This window comes from Acytostelium subglobosum (assembly GCF_000787575.1).
Source record: "Acytostelium subglobosum LB1 DNA, scaffold: scaffold34, whole genome shotgun sequence".
In the NCBI taxonomy this organism is placed as follows: domain Eukaryota; phylum Evosea; class Eumycetozoa; order Acytosteliales; family Acytosteliaceae; genus Acytostelium; species Acytostelium subglobosum.
Window position 1 is genome coordinate 211,797 of NW_012236499.1, and position 23,341 is coordinate 235,137.

Genomic DNA, 23,341 nt, shown 5'->3' on the forward strand with positions numbered 1-23,341 from the left:
CCTGGTGACGTCTGTTGGACGTCTATGCGGGTTATGATATTACATATATGGTTATTACATGGCAATGATGAGATGTCGATATCAATGAACTAGTTCACTTAGAAGCTATCAGAGTTATCACCTTGTTTGACAACTCTTAGTTCGTAGATATCCTTATACATGTTCCTGATCAATGTGTATGGAAGGTACTGCTCGAGCATATCCTTGTTGAGCAATGGACAGTACTCAGTGAACTGAATGGATTGATGGATTATATGATAAGTTAGTTTTTGTATATGGTAAGTATTCACATGATATCAGATATGTCACGTGATCAGATGTCACGTGATCAGATTCCATATAAATATTACCTTGTCCAGGAATACCAATACTGATGCTGGGTCGTTGGGCAAATGTTTTTGATGCGAGGAGAACATGCGCAAGAGGTGAACGGACGAGATCTCTAGGAAGCGATGCAAGCTGTTGACTATGTCAGCCTCGTTGGCGCTGGCATTGTTGATGGCACCAAATGCGATGAGCAGATCACTGATGGTGACGGCCAGCACGTGAATGTTGTTGTTGTAGCCCTCGATCGATGGACGGAATATGGCCTCCTTCCACTGAGTGCTGTTGAATGCCACGGCAAACATCACGGGCAGCATGTCCCACAGCTTCCTGTCGTTGTCAGTGCCCGCGCATATCTTCTTCAGGAACACCTTGAGATACTGATCGGCCACGCCCACGTTGAGGCCGGCGTCGAGCGCCAGAGCGTCCACGCCCAGGAACTCGGGGAACATGAATGTGTTGCGGTTGTACTCTTCGTAGCCCGTCTCGACGGTCTTTTGGATGTAGGGCACGGCCTCACGGTTGTTCTGATCGACTGAGCGACGCATCATCGACCTCAGACTGAGCGCATTACCAATGATCATCGCACGAGTGACAAAGTTATCAATGTCGGCCTGCTTGAATCGCTTGATGTGGTCGACACCCTTGGGCTTGTGGAAGCATGTGGCGTACTCCTCCAACAGCGGCAGATTGGCCGTAAGGATATCCTTGATGCTTGAGGCGCTGGCCAGCACGGTGCGAAGTAGCTCACGCTCGATCAGCTTGACTCCATATGCGCCAATCGTGTTGGTGAGTGCCATTATCTCTGTGTAGTCGTTGTGATCCTCTGCCTTGTTCTGCATACCTGGACGCGAGAGGAAGCCCTGACGTCCTGGTGAATACACGTGGCCCAACTGCGTGGACTTCTTGACAAAGTCGACGTAGTAGTTGGTGTAGTAGTGGATGGCCGAGTCGCCATACTCAATCTCTCCGTCGGGGAACCAGTCGATGCGGCCCACCTTGCCCATCACCTTGGCGTAGAACTCGCCGAGCAGGGTCTCGCGGATCAGATCACCAATGTCAATGTCGACAAAGTTCTCGACTATCACCATCACACCCAGGAACACCTGAAGCTGGCTCTCAAATGTGGCCGGCCTGATAGTTGTGGACAGGTCGGTGGGCACGGTGGGAGCCAGCGTCTGGCGCATGTACTGCTTGAGCATGGCACCAAGACGGTCGCGCAGGAACTCGCGCGGCACGATGATGCGGTCGTAGATCGTGATGTCCAGGAACTCGTTGAGAGAGTTGCATAGCTGGAAGATGTTCTTCTCGTGCAGACGCAGCTGCTCGATAGTTGCGCGTGAGCGATACTGCGACTCTGAGCCTGGCTCGACTGGCGTGATAAAGTCCTTGGGCGGCTTCCAATCCTTGCGCTTCTGCAGCAATGGGAATGCGGCGTTGACGTCTCTGAGCTGCTGCTCGTTGCTCTGGTACTGAGCGTTCATGGTCGAGTACAGCACCGACACAATACGCGATGACAGCTTGTTGAGGAAGTTGGTGGCCATGTCCACACACTCCTTGCCAATGGCCTCCTTCTCCTCGGGGTAAAAGGGCGTCGCAACGCCCGATGGGAACTGTGCCAGGAGCTTCAAGAATACCATGGCCTGTGCTGGCTGGTCGGTGGCATCATTGATCACCTGTTCAAACACCTGGGCCACCTGCTCCTTGTAGGGCCACAGGCTGACCAGTGATGAGTATTCCTCGAGCATCGCGTCCAGCTGATCGACATTCTTTGAGTGGATATAGATGAGGTTGAGACGGCTGCTGATCTGTGTTGACTCGGACTCGGGCAGAAGGCACGAGCTGGAGAAGAGGAGGTACTCAGTGCGGCACCAATTGTCACGCAGCGAGTTGAAGTTATACTCTGCGCCACTGCCAACCGAGATGTTTTGCAACTCATAAGTGATGTTTGATAATAGATTGGAGATCTGTGGACCAGCTGACTGCATCATCATTGGTGTGAGCACCCTTGTCAGTCCCAGTGAGTCTGCGCCAGCCATGTATTCTACATAATAGTTCTGGATTGCTGTTGATGTACACGGTGTCAGGTCATGTCAAGTGATCGCCTGTACATGGAAACACGTCCAACTAACTTACTGCTCTTGTGTATCCTAACGAGGTCTACGAGGTGTGTCATCACACTGACGAGAGATGGGATGCGTCTGTCAATGATGTCGTTCTGTTTGTTGTAGTACTTCTTGACTTTCTCGGGTGGAACAGCGTCAAGATGACGGAAGTACCACAGTACCTCTTCCTTGGCCATGGAGAGTGCAGCCAGCAACACATTGATCTTGGGCGCTAGCAGACATGGCTTGTCTCTGAACAGGTTCCACATAGCATCCAACTCCTGTCTAAGATAGATACGCTTCTCATAATGTCTTCTTGGTGCGTCCTGTGTTGAGGCCTGTGCTGCATCCTTTATAATCTTCTTTTGTTTCTGCAGTTGCACTGTCTTGCTCTTATAGTTCTTGAACAATGCGCTGAACTCATTATGAATAGCATAGCTCTGTAGTTGTTGTTGGGGCAGGGGCAGAGAGGGATGGGAGGGTTAGCATGTCACGTGGTTGATTGCCTGTCCCAGGGGCACTTACTATCTCTCTGTAGACGGGTAGGTTGAAGCCTTCGGAAAGGGCTGCCTTGAGGAGTTCGATGGTGTTGGGGGTGGTGAGTGCGCCAGGCGCGATGAGGTATCCAAAGATGACCCATTGGTAGACGCGTGAGGCAAAGGTCAGGTCGGTGCGGTATTGATCCTGGATGGGACGAGCAATGTCCTCTGGCTTGAGAATGAGGTTGAGTGCGCCATCGCGACGCAACTGAGTGATTAGTCTGCGCTTGGAGTATGTGGCCTCGACTGAGAGTAGTGTGTGTCCAATGGCGTCGTTTAGACCCTTGAGATCGTCCTGGATGCGCTTGACGGGCAGGTCCGACTCGATGATCCAGCGTGATAGTCGCGAGTAGTTGGGCTCCACCTGTGATCGCGTGTGCTGGAAGAGACGCGCGTAGACGGCGAGGACAGTGCGGCGGTCGGCCAGATGCGCCAGCAGCATGTGCAGCTTGGCAAAGAGCACGACCAACTCCATGAACCTGGACGACAGTTGGATGGACGCGGTGAACTTGAGCGCCAGGGTGTTGTTGGCGATCTCGTGGAGGAGCGCGCATGTGGCCTCCTTCCAATCACAAGCGTCGACCAGTGTCTCGTAGTGCTGCTCCAAGTCCTCCATGTACTGTTTAGCGCGCGATGTGATCAGGTCCGCGCCCTGGACCCTGTCGAGCTCCGGGAAGTCTGGGAACTTGGACATCAAGTTCTTGATGGCACGGCCCACCTTCTCATCGGAGAGAAACAGTGGGCGAGTCTTTGCGCCGCCCAACAGACCCCTGCTAACATAAAGTCGACTCAACAACTGTTCACCATTCTCCAATAAAACATGTAGTCTATCAGGTAGTTTGTTGACGTTATTGCTATTATTGGACATTGTTATAATAGTAATAATAATAATAATAATAAGTAATTAAGTACAATGATGAGCAAGAGTGTAGTGAGAGTGATCAAATGAGAGAGAGGGGTGGGATCAGAAATGGGATCAGATGCAGCCCATGTGTGATCGGTCATCAAAAAAATAATATCTTCGTTTTTTTTGGTGTCTGATCACAAAGTTGTCCCAATAGCAATAATCTGGAAGTTATACAAAAGTGATACTAATCACTTTATTTATTTAATATATATGATTGATTGAATTAATGAAAGAGTGAGGACGAAGGAATGACGGGTTGATTAATGTCCATACTTGGTCATCATGGCAAGGAACTCTGGGAGCTCAATGCTTCCATTCTTATCAGCGTCAAACTCTCCAATCATTGATGAGATTTGAGCATCAGATGGGTTCTGGCCAAGTGATCTCAAGAATGGTGCCAACTCATCAGCGGTAACACTTCCATTTCCATCCTTATCTGCCTGCTTGAAGGCCTCAGTGTATCTTGCGATTTGTGCGTCAGACTATATAAAGTTGGAATCATTCCAAATGTTAATATAATACTCTTGTTCCAAAGAATATGTGTTGTTGGATACATACCATTATTTGTATATTTGTAGATTGTAAGTTGATTGATTATTTGTTTGATTGGATAATTTAATGATTGTTTTAGTCGACTTGGTATAAATAATGATCAGTTTGGATTAGTGGACGATACACAATCAAGTATTGGAGCTGGAATAGTTTACTAACATTTGTACATGTATACACATCCTCGTGTCCTTTCAAAGATATTATAATTTAACTTGGTATCTAATAATATTATTGTGATTCGCTTCACATCACTTCATCACTTCAATACGCAGGTGACCCCAAATGTTTCCAAAGTACCAAAGATGGGCAATATTTACACCAAAGACCTTAATTCAATCATTCATTCTAATATTCATTATGTTCAATCACTCTTTTACTTCATGTCATTCAGTCCATTCATTCAGCTTAGTACTATGTTTAGAACCCATTAAGGGATGTTTGCCACTCACTACACTACACTATTGGTGCTTGTGCCGTTTGACACGACTTTGTACCAAGTCAACACACCACTTACCACTTCGATATTATCAATAATATTGTTGACATCAATCAATTGATTGATTGACATGTGTGGAGGTTGTCGGACAGACCCAGGAGGACCAAGTTGACAGCACCAGGTGCAGTGTAGTGAGTGGCACTCGGGCCATCCACTCTTTGACACTGGCGTAAATCGTGTCATTTATGACATCCTGGTGCGGGGGAGATAGTTTGTGCTTTACACAATCCCGTGATCGATCACCATGTCCTTGCAAACAAACACAAGGAATCTTTCCTTGAGAAATCAATCAGTGACCTTGTATCAGTGATGAGCGAGTGATTGAGTGCACTGATTGTTGTTGATTGCTAAATAGTAGTACTGCTGTTTTGTTATTTGATCGATCATTGCTTTGTAAAGACGACCATCAGACGATCCATGAATCCCCACTTCTTCTTCTTCATTCTGTCTTGTGATGTACTCGATAGCAGTATCTTTGATTTCTGTACAACCTCTGGTATGATTCTAATTGAGCATGGATACTGAATGATCAACAAAGTGAATAAATGAGTGAGTATGAATGAATGAGCGAATATGAATGAATGAGTGAGCGTATATGTATATACCTTTGTAATACTTTGATTCTCGATCAATGACTTCATATGTGAGAACTCCTCGATAGCCTTTTGATAGTGTATCTTCTTCATTGTGTTGTCCACTACATTCTTGTTGTCTCTGAATCGTTGACGAATCGATCGTCCTGCGAATGTAGACAGTGATCTATCTGCTCTCGATGCATCAAACATAAGTAATCTTGCAGCTCTGATCATATCACGATATAATTGTAAACATCCTTTGCTTGAGTATACTGTTGTTGCTGCTGTTGATGCCATATTATCTCTTTATCTATCTCTATCTCTTTGACATTAACTTGTAAATGTCATTCATTCGTGTTTCGTCTTGTTTTGAAAACAAACCCTTGCCCTCGCATTCTTTCAAATCAATTGGACATGTATTATTTATTCATTCCAAGGATGTTGTGAACAGTTGATTGAGCTTGGATGAGTCAATGAAGCCTCCTCCAAGTAACTGCTCATTTAGGACGATGAAGCTGTCGTTGCCATGTCGGATATAGGTGGACTGGTTATGTTGTCGCTCATTCTTTACACTTGTAATGTGTGTAAGTGTTGTTGGAAGTTGATTGAATTGTATGGACTGGTTGTACTTGCGACCTAACTTGACTCTCTTTAGACTTGTACACGATGCCAACCAATTGGTATCGAGTGTCTGAGAGAAGTTGTCGCCAAACTCAATGCTGGTGACTGATGCTGGGATGGAGCCGGCCTCAATCGGTTGATTGAATCGTTGGCCAAAGATGATGGTTCGCAGGCCACTGGGCAGGGCACCGACTGGTATCGGTTGGTTGTAGTTGGCGCCAAGAGACAGGGTCTCAAGGCTGGCGGGCAGACTGCCAGGGGTCAGTGCGCCATCAAAAAGGAAGCCAAGTTCGAGGTTGGTCACTGAGTCGGGGATTGGCGAAGTGATTGATAATGCTTCGGTGAGTACCAAATGTTTGAGATTTGGAGGTAGACGATGATTGGCAGCATCGGAAGACAGTTGACTCATTCTAAGGTATCTCACGCCAGACAATGGAGACATGTCAAACAGATTGGCGCAATCCATCACGATGTGCTCCACAGACGATGGTACCTCCAACTCATTGAATGGGACCATGTTTCCAAGCGCAAGACGCGTGAGTCCCGTCGGCAGGACACCGCTTGGTAGTGGTTGGCTAAACATCTCGCCCAGTCTTAGACGCCTTAGTGACTTTGGTAACAAGCCCGCCACGAGTGGCTGGTTGAACTCGCCGCTGAAGCTGAGATGAGTGACGCTCGCTGGGATGGATCCAGGCAGCAATGGTTGATTAAACATGTCGCCAAACTTAAGTCGTGTGATTGAGGCGGGCAGGACGTGTGGCGGGAGGGGCTGGTTGAACTCGAGGCCAAACTCCAGACATGTGACCGAGTTGGGGATGGATCCAGGGATGATTGGCTGGTTGTACGATGAGTAGTGCGATCGATGGCCCAGCAACAGATGTGTGACGGTGTTGGGGATGGCACCGACCTGCAACTGTTGATTAAAGTTGTTCTTGAACTGGATCTGGCGCACTGAGCTGGGGATGGTATTGAGCGCGATGGGCTGATTGAAGCAATCGCCAAACTCAAGATGTGATACCGTGTTTGGTATGTCACCTTTGAGTATTCTCTGATTGAACAGTTCGCCAAAGAATAGATGTGTTAATGTACGTGGAAACAATGATTGAATCCTTGGTATGGCCAATGATTGATCGAATGTATCACTAAACACCACGTATGTTGCAGTTGGTAGGTCTGGGACAGCTGCTTCATCAGGTGGGCAGTCCATCATATCCTGTTCATCATCTTCCTCATCATCATCTGTTGGATGTGGATTAGTATGTGATTGATTGATTGGAATAGTTCCAGCGATTGAGTGATGGATTAGACACATACCAATGTTTACCACGTGATCAAAGTAGAGATGGCTGTGTTGGATTGGGTCACTTTTTGTTGTGATACATTGGATGATGGGCACTTTGCGCATCATTGACTTGTGGATGGATGATCGGAATGATTGAAAGTTGATGTTGTTTGGCTGTCTATAAGTCAATAGACTTGGCAAATGTGTATTGTTTAACTGTAGTATACTATCTGCATTACGGAACCATTCCTTACATGTCAACAACATGCATACTCTATCAATATTTGAGGGTAAGAATGAAAGTATATGTTTAATTATAATATGAGGAAGTGACATATTATGTTGTTGTTGTTGTAGTTGTAGTTCAGGCATGATTATATGTTTGATTGATGGATTGTATAACTATGTGATTGATTGATTGAGTCAACCTTTGGGTTTCAGGGACAGACCTACAACACTATGATGTTGTTGTTGTTGATCCTTCCTTGGAACAAGTATTGTGTCGCATAGCAAAGAAGATGGGAAGTGATGTTTTAATGTGTGGATTGATTACTTTCACCTAGCTCGATTTCTTTTAGTGTTGGGGTGTGTGGGTAAGCGTGGTTTGATACCCCCACTGTGTGCACTGAATCATGATCACGCACTCACACAATCATAAAAAAAAGAAATCGGTACGTACGTATTGGAACTACGTAATATATGATCGATTAAATGATTATAAGTTGTAATTGATTGATGATTGATTGATCAACATATTGTGATGATTTATTAAATTAAATATTTGAAGGATGGATGATGTATACATGAATTGGAGAGGGTCTAGAACTCGACGATCACTTTACCAAAGAGGTCGGCAGAGTCAAGGATCATGTGTCCAGCTGGAATCGATTCAATTCCTTTTAGGACCTGTCCAACAATGGATGGTACCTTGTGGGTGGCGATGAACTTGGTGATGAATTGTTGAGCACGTTCAACTGCTTGTGGGTTCTGATAGAATGATAAAACACTATATCCTTTGATGGTCAAGTGATTGCCAATGGTGGCGCCAACAGGCAGTACAGCTGGCTCGCGGGACAATGTACCATAGATGATGAATGATGCTTCATAGGCTGCGGCAAAGACCAACTTCTCGAGCTGAGCGCCGCCCACGGGGTCCAAGAACAAGTTAGCACCAGCACCCTTGGTCAACTCTCTAATACGTTTGACCAGGTCCTCCTCGCCAGTCGCGATGAAGTGATCGGCACCCTGGGCAATGATCTGATCTTTCTTTGCATTTGTTCGGCTCGTGGCAATGACAGTCGCTCCAAATGATTTGACATAGTGGATAAATGCCAGGGCAACTGAGCTGCTGGCCGCGGTGATGACCACAGTGTCGGTGCTCTTGATCGTGATGCCATACTCATAGATGGCAAAATATGCTGTGAGGTATGCAGTCCAGGTGGCAGCGGCGTCAGCGAATGATTGATTGGCGGGGATTGGCGCGAGTAGGTTCTCAGGGAAGACGATGTGTTCCGAGTTGGTCGTCGAGGATGGTGATATTCTGGCAGTTGGTATTACAACGACACGATCACCAACCTTGAACTTTGTAACACCCTTGCCAATTGCCTCGACTGTGCCTGCTCCTTCATATCCAATTCCACTTGGCAATGTTGGCTTCTCAAAGAATATACCAGCTCTAATCAATGCCTCTGCTCTGTTCAGACCAACTGCTGCGACCTTGACTCTAACCTGACCATCACCAACACTTGGAACAGGTACCTCCTTAACCTTTAGTACATCTGATTGTCCAAATTGTTCAAAGATAATTGTTTTTGATGTTGAAGTTGACATTATTATTATTGTATTTGATTGAATGATTGATTGAATAATTGTTTGTTTAGATATTTGATTGAATTATTAATTGTTTGTTTGTTTGATGATTTAAGGATATGATGTTGAATGAATATAAATAATGAATGGTCACTGGATTGATTGGATAGGCTGGAAGTCGATGGAATTCGTGTTGGACAATGGTGGGGGTTGAAGATCGTTTGGGTGAGTGGGGTGGGTGATTCATGAACAACTTGCAAAAGCATTCTACAAACTTTAGAATGATTTTGAGAATGACACGCATTGTGTGGTGCGCGTGGTGGGGTTGAAGACTGTTGGACTTCATAATGGAGACGTTCCAGGCTATTGCCTCTTTTGGAATTGGCATGAAGAAGGTATCTGGCCCAAGTCAAGACATAATATTGCCACATAGCGAGGATGTGTCGGAATGGAACTGACATGATGAACAAAGTTCCAATGTGTTTTACTGTTTGATGATTGATTGATCACGATCACGCTCACGATCATTTGATTGATGTTGATGTTGATGTTGATTATGTGAAGTGTTTGGGTTGGATAGGGTATAGGGATGGATTGGATTGGTTGTGAGATAGGCTTTGGTTGGGTCGTGCAGGAGGAAGGAGAGCGAGGAGTGATTGTCGTGACTGATTGATGAGGTGTAGGTCGATCGATTGGATAATGGAGCACAGTCATAGACCGCTCCGGCAAAGCTAGGGAACTTCAACAATGATATACACTCATTGGCACGTGATATCACCTGTGCATCAAAGTATTGATGATAGCTCAGTATCTTGAGCAGGCAGAGTATCACACGACTGGTGGCCTCGTGCCATCGCGACGCGATCTTGGTCAGCGCGCTAGTTAGGATGAGCATGATGTTGGCCGACTCCATGGACATGGCCGACGACGTGCCTGTCAGCACGGACGCATCGCGTGTCATCTGTAGCTGGTTGGCCATGCCTGGCGTGAGCGACGAGCTGGTTGCGCCCGACAGCGACTCCATCTTGATCAGATTGATCTTCTCGTATGCGATCAATTCCAGCGCCTCGTGATAGTCGTTGAAGATCACCGAGTTGATCTCGGGGCAGATCGATGTGGACGCGTACTCGCCAATGATCCAGCAGAGCACGGTGACAACGTCGGCGTTAGCGCGGCCCTCTGTGACCATCGAGATCAACAGGTCACGCTCGCTGACCACCAGTGACGGGTGTCGATTGAAAACCGACTGCAGCTCGCCAATCAATGTCTCCTTGATCGCCGTTTGATAGGGCTCGAATGGGAATGTTTGATCGATGCGCTCCAGCAGCACTGGCAGCAGCGCGACAAACACCGATCGGTCGCCATAGCCAAGCAGCACGTCAAAGTAGATGTGTAGCAGCGAGGGCACGAGCTCGCATGCGCCAATGGTGCGTGGTGTGGTCGGTGTCTTCTTGCTGAACTGGTAAAGCAGGGGCAGGGTGGTGGACGACCAAAAGTTGATGTTGACGCCACTCTCATTTCGCAACAGATAATTGTACAGTACACGGTATTCGCTCCAGGCCGTGTCATTCACATCGCCAACGTCCACGCCACCCATCGACGCGTACTTCCTCTGCTCGACCAACACCGACTCCATCGACGAAGTCAACAGAGGCAAGTCCAGCAACAGATGGAACACCTCAATATAAGTTGATGGTGATATCAATGATGGTAATAACTCTGAGAACTCACTATGTTTGATTGATTGATTAGTACATGGACTTGTGGGTTGGGTTGATCAGTGAGTACTTACGCAATGTGGCTGTGAGGGAACCATGCCAGACACTTGAAGATGGGAGGGAAGTACAATCCAAACACATTGGTGTCTTTAAGTAAGTTGTCCTTGTTCTTGATACAGAAGTTGAGTGTCTCGAATGCCACGAATGAGTTCATATCTTGATTGATCGATGGTGTGGGGCAAAGTGTTAATTTATGGGAAGGAATAATTCCAATCCAACACTCAATCAATAACTACTTACATGTTCTTGGAAGGTAGGTCTGGAAGTATGCACGGAACAATGGCTCTGGATCATAGATTAGGGTGTGACTATGATTGACAAAGAATTGGAGGAGTGCGAGAAGGACGTGACCAGAGTTGGCGTTGGTTGTGCGACTTGATGGTAGATGGAGTTGGTATGCCTTCTGTACAGTGGGGAAGATCTTTGGAACGAGGTTGATGTCCAGACAGCATAGAAAGTCAAGTATGCGCACAGACTCCAACAGTGCAATCACTGACAAGTTGTCTGTCTCGCCAACTACCGGCTTGCCACCTTCGCCCACGGGCTTCAGCTTGGACTGATCAATGATCCTCAGACAATATGATACTATTGTCGATTGGAAGTTGGCACTTAGTTGGCGTGTTGTGGCAACTCCTGCATCTGAGTCCAAAGAAGTTGAAGTCGACTGTGAAGTGATGACGGGTGATGACGATGATGGAGAATCTGTGAACTTGAGTGTCTGCTCTGTCGCTGGCTGCTTGTAAAGACTTGTGAGCCATGAATATAACAAACTGAATGAATATATGTTGAATGATTGGTCCTCGGTGTAGACCTGTGCATTATTCAATACTGTGAAGAACTCAATCGATACTGATCCATCCAGCTCAGTGACTGGTGCGGCTGTTGAGCTGCTTCCAATCTTAAAGACTGTGAGTGTGTTAGGTTAGTTATGATTGATTGGATTGATTGAGTGAATGAGTGAGTCTTACATCCTGCAGATTGCTTCTGATCAGAGACTAGGGAGGCATGTGATAGACATTGACCAAGTTGTGACTCGATCGATTTGAWTTTGGCTGGCAGTGATCGAGTCTGAGAAGTGTCGAGCACATAATAGAAGTGATGGCATGGAAGAAGGTCTCAAAACAGGGTCCTGCATTGATATTGATTGTACAATCAATGGAATGTTTCCAACAAACAAAGATGATTGTCCACCTGTGTTATTAGCAGTCGATATCAATAGTGACAGTAACAATGACAACACCTTGCTTTCGAATGTCTTGAGGCTACATGTGTGTGTGTGGGGAGAGGTTGGGATCATTCCAGTGGGGGAGGGGGAGGGTGAGGGGTCATCAGTATGGGATCATTCCATCCATTTCCGAATCAATCAAACACTTACTTCTTATAAAGTAGTTGTGGCTCACTCTCTGATATCTTGGCAATGATGGACAATGAGAGTATCTTGACCTTGTATGGTGTGTTTGGATCAATGATCAATGTAGTCCTGGTCATGTGCCAATGATTGAATGAATGTCAGTATGACCATGCTTGGTTTGGTTCGAGTCCACTCACCCGTGCCATCATTGCACTTTGAGCAACAACTTACAACTTCTCAACAAAGCTTGGATTGACCTTGAGTGCCTTTTGTTCATTGGTATGATAGTCAGCCATTAGGGAGTTGTAGTTGATGGCAATGCGATAGAGTTGTTTGAGTAGGTCTAGACATTCTCGCACCTTTGTATTCTTCAATGCTATTGTTTCAATCTTGTATAACAACTCTTTCAAAGTGTCCTCTGTTGCCAACTGTTGCTGCTGTTGTTGTTGCTGTTGTTGATGTAACTGTTGTCCAACAGCCATCGCTGAAGGAGGAATATGCATAGACATGTCTTATCTATCTATCTTTCTATGTTTGTTATAACTTTATCAATGTACTATTAGTTTTAATGAATGATTGAACATTGGACCTGAGATGTGACTGATCAAAAATGGAAATGAACTTTCCAAATAGATTTTAATAAACGCAACTCCAATTGATCACACATTAGCCTCTTGACCTCATCACAATATAATATGATGGTTTGTAATTTAATCTTATTTACTTCCCTTGTTATTATTTGTTTGAAAAGCAAATATAAATATATATGATGGCGAGAACAAAGGCAACTGCAAGACCATCATATAAACAACTTCCAAAACATGTCAAGGCTGCACTAGATGTGAAGATAGTAGATGCAGTAAAAGTCGATGAACTTCATTCTACAGTATGTTAATCATTACATCACATCACATCACATCACATCACTTGGTACTTGATTGAGTGAGTGACTAACTCACACCATGGAACTATCCCACCACCACTCAATCACTCAATCAATCAATCTATCAATTACCCCATGCTCACTCATTTAGGGACAATACATCATGTTGAAACTATATACAAATATAATGTTTGTAGTTGACAAGGCTGCACTGGATATGCGAGCCGTGAATGATATTGCAAATGACACATTCTCTTCAAAGTTGTTTGTTGATATCACAAGTGGCCGCGCTCCAACAATGTGTTGCCACTCTTCGGAACATGTTAGGGAACTCAAGTTCATGGCATCATTGATTCGTCAAATATTGAGAACCTCACCTGGTGAAGTGATTGAGAAGTTGGCGTTGGATGATGTCGAGGGTGCTGATCCAGACATACACCCAACCAAAGTCTATCCAGTGATGTTCAGCGGGTACATCAATGGCTACCCAATACTATTCTGCAATCATGGTGATTGGTCAACAAGTTGTCTCGATGGCGCAAAGGTAGTGTCGGTGACGGCCAACGTCACGTACAACATCACCAATCCCACGTCTTCTGATGAGGAAGACGAGTCACCAACTCTGGAAAAAGAGGCAGCAAAACTTTTCCAATTCATGTATCCAGCTTCATTGGCGCAGTTTATCGAGCCCACTGTCGTCCAATGGCGCGAAATATTCATGGACAACTGGAACAAAGTTTCGAAGGCAAGCGATGCCCAGGCCCCAAAGTCAAAGAAGACGCCAAAGTCCAACCCCATTTATATCGAGACATTATCTATTGACTCAAGGACCATCACATTGGGCAAGGGACCCATGTATATCAGGAGGCCTGATATGAATTCCAAGTGGAAGGCTCAGGATGTCAACTATAATGGAGTGTTTGGTACTTTCGTATCCAGTGCTGAGCTGCCACCGCCATTGGCACACCAATGTTCGCCACTGCCTGACACAATCATGTTTGGTATCATCGTTGGCATGCTGTGTCGGGCGTGTTCCCGAAGCAATTACCTGTGGCGGTGGCGTCTGTCACTCTCGCTCGTCTCCAAGAAGTGGCACCAATACATCAGCACAAGATTCAATGATCATCTCGTCATCAAGTCGGCCAAATCACTTGTTGACTTTTTGGACCACCACTTTGATCGGAGTGATGATGGAAGGGTGGAACCATTCCGTCATCATTTCCAATATCATCGATCAAAGATTACATCCTTGGCAGTTAGAGGTGTCGATTATACGATGATACTGAAGCTACATAAGCACGAGTTGTCATCTGGACTGCTTGGCAGCTCGTTGCAAACACTGATGGCATGTGCATCATTCATCGAGTACATCACCAGGTTCTGCACACAGCTGGACTCGTTGACATCACTCACCATCACTTTGGACTCTGACACTGACTTGCCGGCAATGGAGAAGATCGCCACACGTCTTGATGCAGCAATGTCCAACCAAAACAATCAGACGCGAATCAAGAAGCTGAGACTGTGCATGGAGTCTGCGGAAACGGATGTGTTTGTAAGATTGCGACCGTTCATCTTCCACCCGATCTTTAGTGATCTCCAATCGCTTGGTATCTTCATCCAGTATGGAGAGAAGATAGAGTTTAATGACCTGTTCACTGAGCTTCCCAAGCTCACCAAGTTGGAGTCACTGGTGTTCAACTTTGACCGGGAGGAACAAGTACTGTTCTCTGAGCCCTGTCTGGCCTATCTCAAGCAGGCCAGTACACTCAAGAAGTTCAAAATAGACACAGAAGTGAGCGTTGAACTGAGGCAATACCTACTTCAGGCGCCACCATCGACATGCTCAATCAAACATCTAAGTCTTGGGTTTGAAGTGTTTGACATTCCCATCACTCGACCTCTGGACTCACTCATCATGCACGTGATGAGTCTAAAATCAAGCACTCCACAGGTCATTCAATCACTCAATCAAGTGAGCAACATTGTTGTTAGTGAATGGATGCCAAGTATCATTGCATTGAACGTACATACAAGATGTTCATTGACATTGTACATTGATCACTACCACTCTTCATCAAAAGTTAAACAAATTATTGAAGGGATACAATCAAATACCAGTCTACAATATCTCTACATCATTGGATTGGACAAAGAACATCCAAAGTACGATGACATTGCTCTGGCCATTAACAAGCATCCAACAATCATCAACAAGTCTATATGGTCACTACATCGTAGTCCGTCTCCAAAACCAAAGTGGGTAGAATGGCATATGGATATTGATAGGTATAATTAAATAAAGATAATGGATATGAAAGGGCTCGTCTTTTTTGGGATATTTTTGTTGATCAAAAAGGACTCAATGATCACATTTTAATCTAATCTTAATAACTTCCCTTGTTATAATAATATGAATAAATATAGGAATGGTGAGAATAAAAGTAAGGCCAATAAGACAACCTCTAAAACATGTCAAGGCTGCACTTGATCTGAAGATAGTTGATGCTGTAAAAGTGGATGGACCTCATTTGTCAGTATGTATGATCACATCACATCACATCATATCACTTGGTACTTGATTGAGTGACTCACCCACCCCTTTGGAACTATTCCACCACTCACTCACACACTCACTCAATAAATCAATCAAGAGTGATTACTTTGTTCTCAATCTTTATTCAAAGATAATATTTGTAGTGGATAAGGTAGCACGCAAATGACACATTCTCTTCAAAGTTGTTTGTTGATATCACAAGTGGCCGCGCTCCAACAATGTGTTGCCACTCTTCGGAACATGTTAGGGAACTCAAGTTCATGGCATCATTGGTTCGTCAGATATTGAGACACTCACCAGCAGGTTCAGCGATTGAGAAGTTGGCGTTGGATGATGTCGAGGGTGCTGATCCAGACATACACCCAACCAAAGTCTATCCAGTGATGTTCAGCGGATACATCAGCGGCTTCCCAATACTATTCTGCAATCATGGTGATTGGTCAACAAGTTGTCTCGATGGCGCAGAGGTAGTGTCGGTGACGGCCAACGTCACGTACAGCATCACCTCATCAGGACCTTTGAGCAATTTGTCAGCCCCACTGTTCCAATTCATGTATCCAGCTTCATTGGCGCAGTTTATCGAGCCCACTGTCGTCCAATGGCGCGAAACATTCATGGACAAGTGGAACAAGGTGTCGACGGCGAGCGATGCACAGGCCCAGACACAGTCGCCTAATGCCAGATATCTCAATACATTGACGATTGACACGAAAACAACCATATTGTACAGTGGACCCACGTACGTTAGGCCTGATGTGAAGGCCATGTTGAAGACTTCAGGTAGGAGTTATAGTCGCGCTCTTGGTACTTTCGCATCGAGCGCTGAGCTGCCAACGCCATTGGCACACCTATGCTCGCCACTGCCTGACACCATCATGCTAGGCATCATCATTGGCATTCTGTGTGGGGCTTGCTCCCGTAGCGAGTACCTGTGGCGATGGTGTCAGTCATTGTCGCTGGTCTCCAAGAAGTGGCACCAATACATCAGCAAGAGATTCAACGATCGTCTCGTCATCAAGTCGGCCATATCACTAGTTGACTTTATCCACCACCATAAACATATCGATAGGAGTGATGATCAAAGTATGGAATCATTCCAATACTTCCAATATCATCGATCAAAGATAACATCCTTGACGATTAGTGGTGTCGCTCATACAATGATGCTGAAGCTATACAAGCACGAGTTGTCATCTGGACTGTTTGGCAGCTCACTGCATACACTGATGGCCCCTGCACCGTTCATCGAGTACATCACCAGGTTCTGCACACAGCTGGACTCGTTGACATCACTCACCATCATCTTGGAACCTGACACTGACATACCAGCAATGGAGAAGATCGTCACACGTATGGCCATGGCCATGTCATGCCCCAAACAAGATCAGCTAGGCATCAAGAAGTTGAGATTATGCATGAAATATGCGGAACAGGATGTGTTTGATAAACTGCGACCATTCATCTTCCACCCGATCTTTAGTGATCTCCAATCGCTTGGCATCTGTATTAGCAAAGGAGACGAGGAGATACAGTTCAGTGCCCTATTCACTGAGCTTCCCAAGCTCACAGAGTTGGAGTCACTGGTGTTCAACTTTGACCGGGAGGAACAAGTACTGTTCTCTGAGCCCTGTCTGGCCTATCTCAAGCAGGCCAGTATCATCAAGAAGTTCAAAGTGGATATACCAGTGAGCCTTGAACTGAGGAAATACCTACTTCAGGCGCCATCAACTTGCTCAATCAAACATCTAAGTCTTGGGTTTGAAGTGTTTGACATTCCCATCACTCGACCTCTGGACTCACTCATCATGCACGTGATCAACCTGCAATCAAGCACTCAGCAAGCCATTCAATCACTCAATCAAGTGAACAACATAGTTGTTGGTGGATGGATATCAAGTATCATCGAATTGAACATACATACACGATGTTCATTGACATTGTACATTGATTTCTACACGCCATCATCAATGGTTGAACAATTTATTGAAGAGATACAATCAAATACCAGTCTACAATATCTTTACATCATTGGATTGGACAAAGAATATCCAAAGTATGATGACATTGCCAAAGCGATTAACAAGCATCCAACAATAATCAACAAGTCAATATGGTCATTACATCGAGTTGGTCGGTATCCAATACCAAAGTGGGTAGAATGGTATAAGGATGTTGGCAGATATTAATAACATTAATAAATTATCTCAATCTCTATCTCAATCTCTTTCTCGAAATTGAATGACTTAGAGATTGCGTGTGTTGTCTTCAAAGTTTTCGAGTTCCTTTGGATTCAATCCATTTCACAAAGATTCAATGTTTACAACAACATAGACATAATTAACATATATCATCATATTATTGTATCACTATAACAATAACAACAGCGTTAAATGCTTTGAACATAGAAACAGAAGAATGTCAACACAGAAGAACGACTTTCAACCAATTCAGGACACTGTCAAGATCAAGCCTCCAAGAAAGCTCAACTATGAGTATCTACAGCCACTTGCTGCTGCTCCCATCATTGGTCTGAGTATGTGTACATTGTCATCACAACATTCATTCGTCATTCATACTTACCCTCGTTTCATCTTTTAGTCAAGTTTGTCGGTAGAGACAGATATCCAAGAGTAAACGCTGCCCTCTATGGATTAACTGTTGGCGCTGCATTCATTCATGGTGCATACATGCTGTAAGTGATGAAACGTGGACTGACGTTGACTTGTGTCATATTCATACTCATACTCATACTCAACAAACCATCACAACGAACGATATCTAGCAACAAGAGTTATGGCAACTTGGATGAGCGCTAAGTCATTCAAGACTCGCTTCTCTCTCTTTACCAGTGTGCTCGCTCCTCTTTTGACCGACCAGACAGTGTCATTGAGGAATCGGCTATCGACACCATCAAGTTTAAATACAATACTATTGTCATTGTGCACTCGACGACATAGCCATAATACCTCGTTCTACATGTTCTTTTATATAATATTTATTTACTTCCTATTCTTTGTAGGATAGCCCATTGGATTGTTGGTGCAATGATGTTGGAGTAGCTTCATGACATCGGTGTTGAGCTCGTCTGGAACGTCCTCTTTGCTAAGTGCCCAATTGTAAATGTCGGGGTCTGGCTGCTGAATGAGTATGTCGTAATCGCGCAACTGTTGTTCGGTCAATGTAGCAATGTTCTTTGTGGCGAATGTTCCAAGCAGTAGATCGTTCTCAAGCATTCCTCTCTCCTTGCTCTGCCACAGCAGTCTCTTTCTCATCTTCTCCACGTCGGTCAGTGGTGCGTCGGGATCAGTCAATGACGAATATCCAGCCTGAGGCATATACCTCAGTGTCAGTGTACTCGACTGTGTTAACAATGTTCGCGTCGTTGTGCTAATCACTCTTCCTAACATCTTGTTTGTTTGTTGTTATCTCTATGTTTGAGTGGCAAGTCGAATGTCTTGTGCAATGACTGTCGACGCGACTTTGAAATCGAATCTGAATGTTTGTGAAGTTGAAGTCTCTTCGCCACGCATTCATTCAATCATTCATTCACTCTTCATTCATACATATACAATATACAGATACAGATACATATATATACGATGGACTTGTTTAGTCATTTGAATTGGTATAGAGGAACAAGGGATGATGGCGCACCCCTCAAGTGTATACCGCCAGGCAAGCTTATTGCGGTGACAGATACATTGGAGGCCGAAGGCTCATTCATTATACATGATGTATTGCAATCGATTAGTAAGCGTGATGATATGGCAACTTGCTTGCTCGGTCTACATCAGAGTCTGTTTCACTATCATAGTGTTGGCAGGAAGCTCGGCTACAACCTGACGAACGAGCATCAGAAGGGCCGCTTCTCATTCATCAATGCACTGCACAACTCATACTCGTGGATCGATCGCTTGCAGGCTGAGGCGTTGGAGGAGGCCGGCATCGACGAGGCCGGTCCACTCGACAACATATCCAAGGGCTTTCAGCCATTCCCCACGAGCACCATATCGAAGCATCAAGGCTCAGTCAGTCAGTTCCTCAACGATGTGTTCAACGCCTTTGTCAATGATCATCAGGCAAGAGTGGCAAAGATGGCATCAACTGGCAGTGGCGGTAACATGCAGACATTGTTCATCATTGACAACTTGAACCTTTTGAGCAGCTTTGGTGGCTGTCGCGATCTGGACTTGTTGCACTTCTTGCAGACCCTGCACACATATGTCGGCGAACAGGGTGATTGCAGTGTACTGTTGCTCTTCCATTCAGACTGCAACGTTGACGACACATTCTTCAAGTTGCTTCAATACGAGGCTGACCTTACGATAAACATTGGTGGTCTCAAGTCTGGTTACTCAAAGGATATAGATGGACAGGTAATGTTCTGATTCGTATGACAGGAAGTGTAGTGCTAGTGACTGACTCAACCATCACATTATATAGATTGAGTTCCTTCAAAAGATGGATGATAATACATTGCATAGATTGAGTCCTATACTCTATCAGGTGTTGGACAACAATATTAGGTACTTTGCCATGGGTTCTAGGATATAGATATATACAATTGGAGCAGCGATCAAGAATCAACCGAACAGTCAAGATACCATCCATTGGGTACCATCCAAATCAACACAAACATAAATGTAAATAGACATACAATCATTCAATCATTCAATCAATGGACCCATTGAATGGCCTGGCCCTCAAAACACAATCAATCAATCATTCAATTATTCAATCATTCAATATGTCGTGATCAATCATGTGAGTAAGTGTGTGTGATGGTGTCGACAAGTGTTATTGCGAATCCTCCAATAGCGTGGATCATTGTCCTATTGGTTGTGTGACCACCCAATGTGATCGATCATTTATGTATTCCAGGGTGATCAGTGTGTGTTGATGTGGTAGTGGACCACTGATCTCAATAATGAATCCTATTACATTGGGTCTAATTGTCATTATCCATTCATTCTATCTTTGTATTAATAATAATTGGAAAGATATAGATAGAGCAAATGACAATAATTAGTATGTACTTCCCCCAATAGAGTTATAATAAAGACTTACTAATATAACTTATGAATGTACATTCATTCAGAGGTTTTATCATCTCTTGGTAACATTACTACTTCAGCAGTTGGTATTACAACAAACAAGAATACCAAGATAATATCTTCTACGACAAGTTCTCAGACTCTGATCAATTTAGGACAAACTGGAAATAATGTTGCCATGACCCAGAATGATTGGGATAACATGTTTGGAGGTGATGAAGATCCATTCACATCATGGTGCTACTACTATTAAACATTAACTATCAATCAGCAGTGCCACGTAGTGACATGCTTTTGATGATTTAATGATCCATCCATGTTCAAATATTCTGATAACCTCCATCACCATGGTTCTCATTCAATGTGAAGGTCAATGAGCAACAGAAACAGCATAGGTAGACAAGGTTGCAGGCAAGTAGTAGGGTGGAGACTACGATTGGAGCAATGTAAATGTCAAGGCCAAGGGAGTACTGGTAGAGGGATACATCATTGGGAGTATCGGAATGGTAGTAACACTTGACTGTCCTTGTGGTGGAGCAGTAGTTCTGAGCATAGGACATATTGTTGGTACCAATATAAGAGTCCAAATTGTAGTATTGTTCAATGTAGAGTAGTGCGGCTTGGACATGGATCAAATGGCATACCAATCCAGGTTTGTTGGTACTTGGATTCTCGAGATCTTCTTGGCATTCAGTTGTAGTTGTAGTAGTATTGGCTATTGTACAACTTGTCACTAGACAATCATCACTCCTCTGATTCTCAACAGCATGTTTATATTGGAGTACACTCAATATCATTGTACCCAAGAATATCAGAGTAAGTATTAATGTAATATAATAACCTCTTCCAACTTTAGGCATTATTAATCTCCTCTTCTATTATTTGTTTGTTTTTTTGTTATATTAATGTATGAATGGATGGATGGATGAATGAATTAATGATAAGGAGTGTACACTTACATTACAGGCTCTACTCTTTAAAGAGACAGCGGGATCTGTATTACCATTTTAGGTCAACATCCATCAACTTGTCTTTCTTTGGGGTGAATGTGTGTCGACACACAAACACAGCAACAACGATAACCCAATCATCATTGTTACTTAGGCTTGCTTGCGTTCAAGTGCATAAGTGTGGGAGTATCCATCAACTCGTTAATGATGGATAAAAGTAACAATGTTGTTGTTGTTGTCACAACGTTTGGAGCCATGAGAATGAACTTGAGCTCGCCAAACTTTATACATTTAGAACATATTGTTCCAATTGTATATATCTAGTATTGTATATCTTTCTATCTGTATGTTGTTAATGCAAAAGCATCATAAACTAACTACTAGTTAGTTACTAGTAGTCAATACATCTTTTTATAGAGTCTGCAGAATGAATCAGAATTAATGTGTTGGTGAAAAACAATTCGCTGAACCTGTTTCAAAGAGTTTGATTTGAGGTCTGATCCAGTGTGAGTAATGGTGGGTGAACTTGAGAAAGTGGAAAACAAGTAGAGAGCTCCAGATGATATATTTAGATCATCAAACAAATATATATTGATTGATGATTGACAATGAATCAATCATCAAATCAAACTATCAATCAATTAAATATATATAGATATATATAATATAATCATATCAATCAAACAAATTAAATTAAAAATGCAACACATTAAGATCGTAGTTATTGGAGATGGAGCCGTTGGAAAGACATCAATGTTAATCAGTTATACTACAAATGGACTTCCAAGTGATTATCAACCAACAGTATTCGATAATTATTCAGCATTGGTCATGTACGACAAGAAGCCATATAATCTTGGATTATGGGATACTGCTGGTCAAGAGGACTTTGATCGTCTGCGACCATTGAGTTATCCACAGACCGATGTATTCATCCTTTGCTACAGTGTTATCAATCCAAACTCATACACCAATGTCTGGGACAAGTGGTACAAGGAGATCACCACCTACTGCCCAAACACACCAGTGATTCTCGTTGGCGCCCAGAGTGACCTGAGGACCAACACAGTTATTCTAAATAGATTGGCCGAGAGGAAGCAGCAGGCTGTTACAACAGAGATGGGCGAGCAAATGGCCAAGAAGATTGGTGCTGCCTTCTTTTGTGAATGCTCAGCTTATACACAGAAAGGTCTACATAGTGTATTCGAACGTGTAATTGACTCATATTATGGAAAGACATCTTATGCACCACTTTCAAAGAAGGACAAGAAGAAGTTGGTTCAAAAGAAGTCATCATCACTATCATCAAACATGGGTCCAACTGCAAAATTAGAGAAAGAGAAGTCTAAATGCTCGATAATGTAAATAATATATATAATAAATAAATATTTATGTAAATAATAATAATTAATCAACCAGACTTGAGTTCCTGAACTTCAAATTAAGATTCAAAAATATCTTCAAAATGGGAAAAACGAGGTTCTTCGTCTTTTTTGGAGTTTTGGGGTCACTTCACTTGAGTCCAATCACTTGGCCTGTTCTCAACATTACTGTCTAT

The 23,341-nt window shown here is 43.9% G+C and overlaps 12 protein-coding genes across 12 annotated transcripts; 5 read left to right on the forward strand and 7 right to left on the reverse strand.

The window, feature by feature from the left end:
• Positions 1-98: 98 nt before the first annotated feature.
• SAMD00019534_116860 (hypothetical protein) lies at positions 99-3,836 on the reverse strand (the record flags this gene model as incomplete). Its single annotated transcript, XM_012893095.1, has 4 exons — positions 99-233; positions 351-2,389; positions 2,461-2,869; positions 2,955-3,836. 4 exons carry the CDS (start codon positions 3,834-3,836, stop codon positions 99-101), a joined length of 3,465 nt encoding a protein of 1,154 aa, XP_012748549.1.
• A 299-nt stretch (positions 3,837-4,135) lies between these two features.
• SAMD00019534_116870 (hypothetical protein) lies at positions 4,136-4,995 on the reverse strand (the record flags this gene model as incomplete). The annotated part of the gene is made up of 2 exons (XM_012893096.1): positions 4,136-4,357; positions 4,942-4,995. 2 exons carry the CDS (start codon positions 4,993-4,995, stop codon positions 4,136-4,138), a joined length of 276 nt encoding a protein of 91 aa, XP_012748550.1.
• Positions 4,996-5,309: 314 nt separating this feature from the next.
• On the reverse strand, positions 5,310-5,732 carry SAMD00019534_116880 (hypothetical protein; the record flags this gene model as incomplete). The annotated part of the gene is made up of 2 exons (XM_012893097.1): positions 5,310-5,444; positions 5,529-5,732. Coding segments are annotated over 2 exons (339 nt in total), but the record flags the coding sequence as incomplete, so codon positions are not given.
• Positions 5,733-5,925: 193 nt separating this feature from the next.
• On the reverse strand, positions 5,926-7,527 carry SAMD00019534_116890 (hypothetical protein; the record flags this gene model as incomplete). Its single annotated transcript, XM_012893098.1, has 2 exons — positions 5,926-7,358; positions 7,434-7,527. The coding sequence occupies 2 exons, from the start codon at positions 7,525-7,527 to the stop codon at positions 5,926-5,928; spliced, it is 1,527 nt and encodes a 508-aa protein (XP_012748552.1).
• Positions 7,528-8,220: 693 nt separating this feature from the next.
• SAMD00019534_116900 (hypothetical protein) lies at positions 8,221-9,231 on the reverse strand (the record flags this gene model as incomplete). The annotated part of the gene is made up of 1 exon (XM_012893099.1): positions 8,221-9,231. One exon carries the CDS (start codon positions 9,229-9,231, stop codon positions 8,221-8,223), a length of 1,011 nt encoding a protein of 336 aa, XP_012748553.1.
• Positions 9,232-9,694: 463 nt separating this feature from the next.
• On the reverse strand, positions 9,695-12,821 carry SAMD00019534_116910 (hypothetical protein; the record flags this gene model as incomplete). Its single annotated transcript, XM_012893100.1, has 7 exons — positions 9,695-10,940; positions 11,003-11,144; positions 11,229-11,894; positions 11,957-12,020; positions 12,139-12,250; positions 12,364-12,468; positions 12,571-12,821. 7 exons carry the CDS (start codon positions 12,819-12,821, stop codon positions 9,695-9,697), a joined length of 2,586 nt encoding a protein of 861 aa, XP_012748554.1.
• Positions 12,822-13,409: 588 nt separating this feature from the next.
• On the forward strand, positions 13,410-15,097 carry SAMD00019534_116920 (hypothetical protein; the record flags this gene model as incomplete). The annotated part of the gene is made up of 2 exons (XM_012893101.1): positions 13,410-15,017; positions 15,086-15,097. The coding sequence occupies 2 exons, from the start codon at positions 13,410-13,412 to the stop codon at positions 15,095-15,097; spliced, it is 1,620 nt and encodes a 539-aa protein (XP_012748555.1).
• A 942-nt stretch (positions 15,098-16,039) lies between these two features.
• On the forward strand, positions 16,040-17,594 carry SAMD00019534_116930 (hypothetical protein; the record flags this gene model as incomplete). Its single annotated transcript, XM_012893102.1, has 2 exons — positions 16,040-17,432; positions 17,530-17,594. 2 exons carry the CDS (start codon positions 16,040-16,042, stop codon positions 17,592-17,594), a joined length of 1,458 nt encoding a protein of 485 aa, XP_012748556.1.
• A 600-nt stretch (positions 17,595-18,194) lies between these two features.
• Positions 18,195-18,595, forward strand: SAMD00019534_116940 (hypothetical protein; the record flags this gene model as incomplete). The annotated part of the gene is made up of 3 exons (XM_012893103.1): positions 18,195-18,312; positions 18,378-18,471; positions 18,562-18,595. The coding sequence occupies 3 exons, from the start codon at positions 18,195-18,197 to the stop codon at positions 18,593-18,595; spliced, it is 246 nt and encodes an 81-aa protein (XP_012748557.1).
• Positions 18,596-18,784: 189 nt separating this feature from the next.
• On the reverse strand, positions 18,785-19,177 carry SAMD00019534_116950 (hypothetical protein; the record flags this gene model as incomplete). Its single annotated transcript, XM_012893104.1, has 1 exon — positions 18,785-19,177. A coding segment is annotated over one exon (393 nt), but the record flags the coding sequence as incomplete, so codon positions are not given.
• Positions 19,178-19,229: 52 nt separating this feature from the next.
• SAMD00019534_116960 (hypothetical protein) lies at positions 19,230-20,333 on the forward strand (the record flags this gene model as incomplete). Its single annotated transcript, XM_012893105.1, has 3 exons — positions 19,230-19,277; positions 19,358-20,155; positions 20,223-20,333. The coding sequence occupies 3 exons, from the start codon at positions 19,230-19,232 to the stop codon at positions 20,331-20,333; spliced, it is 957 nt and encodes a 318-aa protein (XP_012748559.1).
• A 2,134-nt stretch (positions 20,334-22,467) lies between these two features.
• Positions 22,468-23,142, forward strand: SAMD00019534_116970 (hypothetical protein; the record flags this gene model as incomplete). The annotated part of the gene is made up of 1 exon (XM_012893106.1): positions 22,468-23,142. A coding segment is annotated over one exon (675 nt), but the record flags the coding sequence as incomplete, so codon positions are not given.
• Positions 23,143-23,341: the final 199 nt, after the last annotated feature.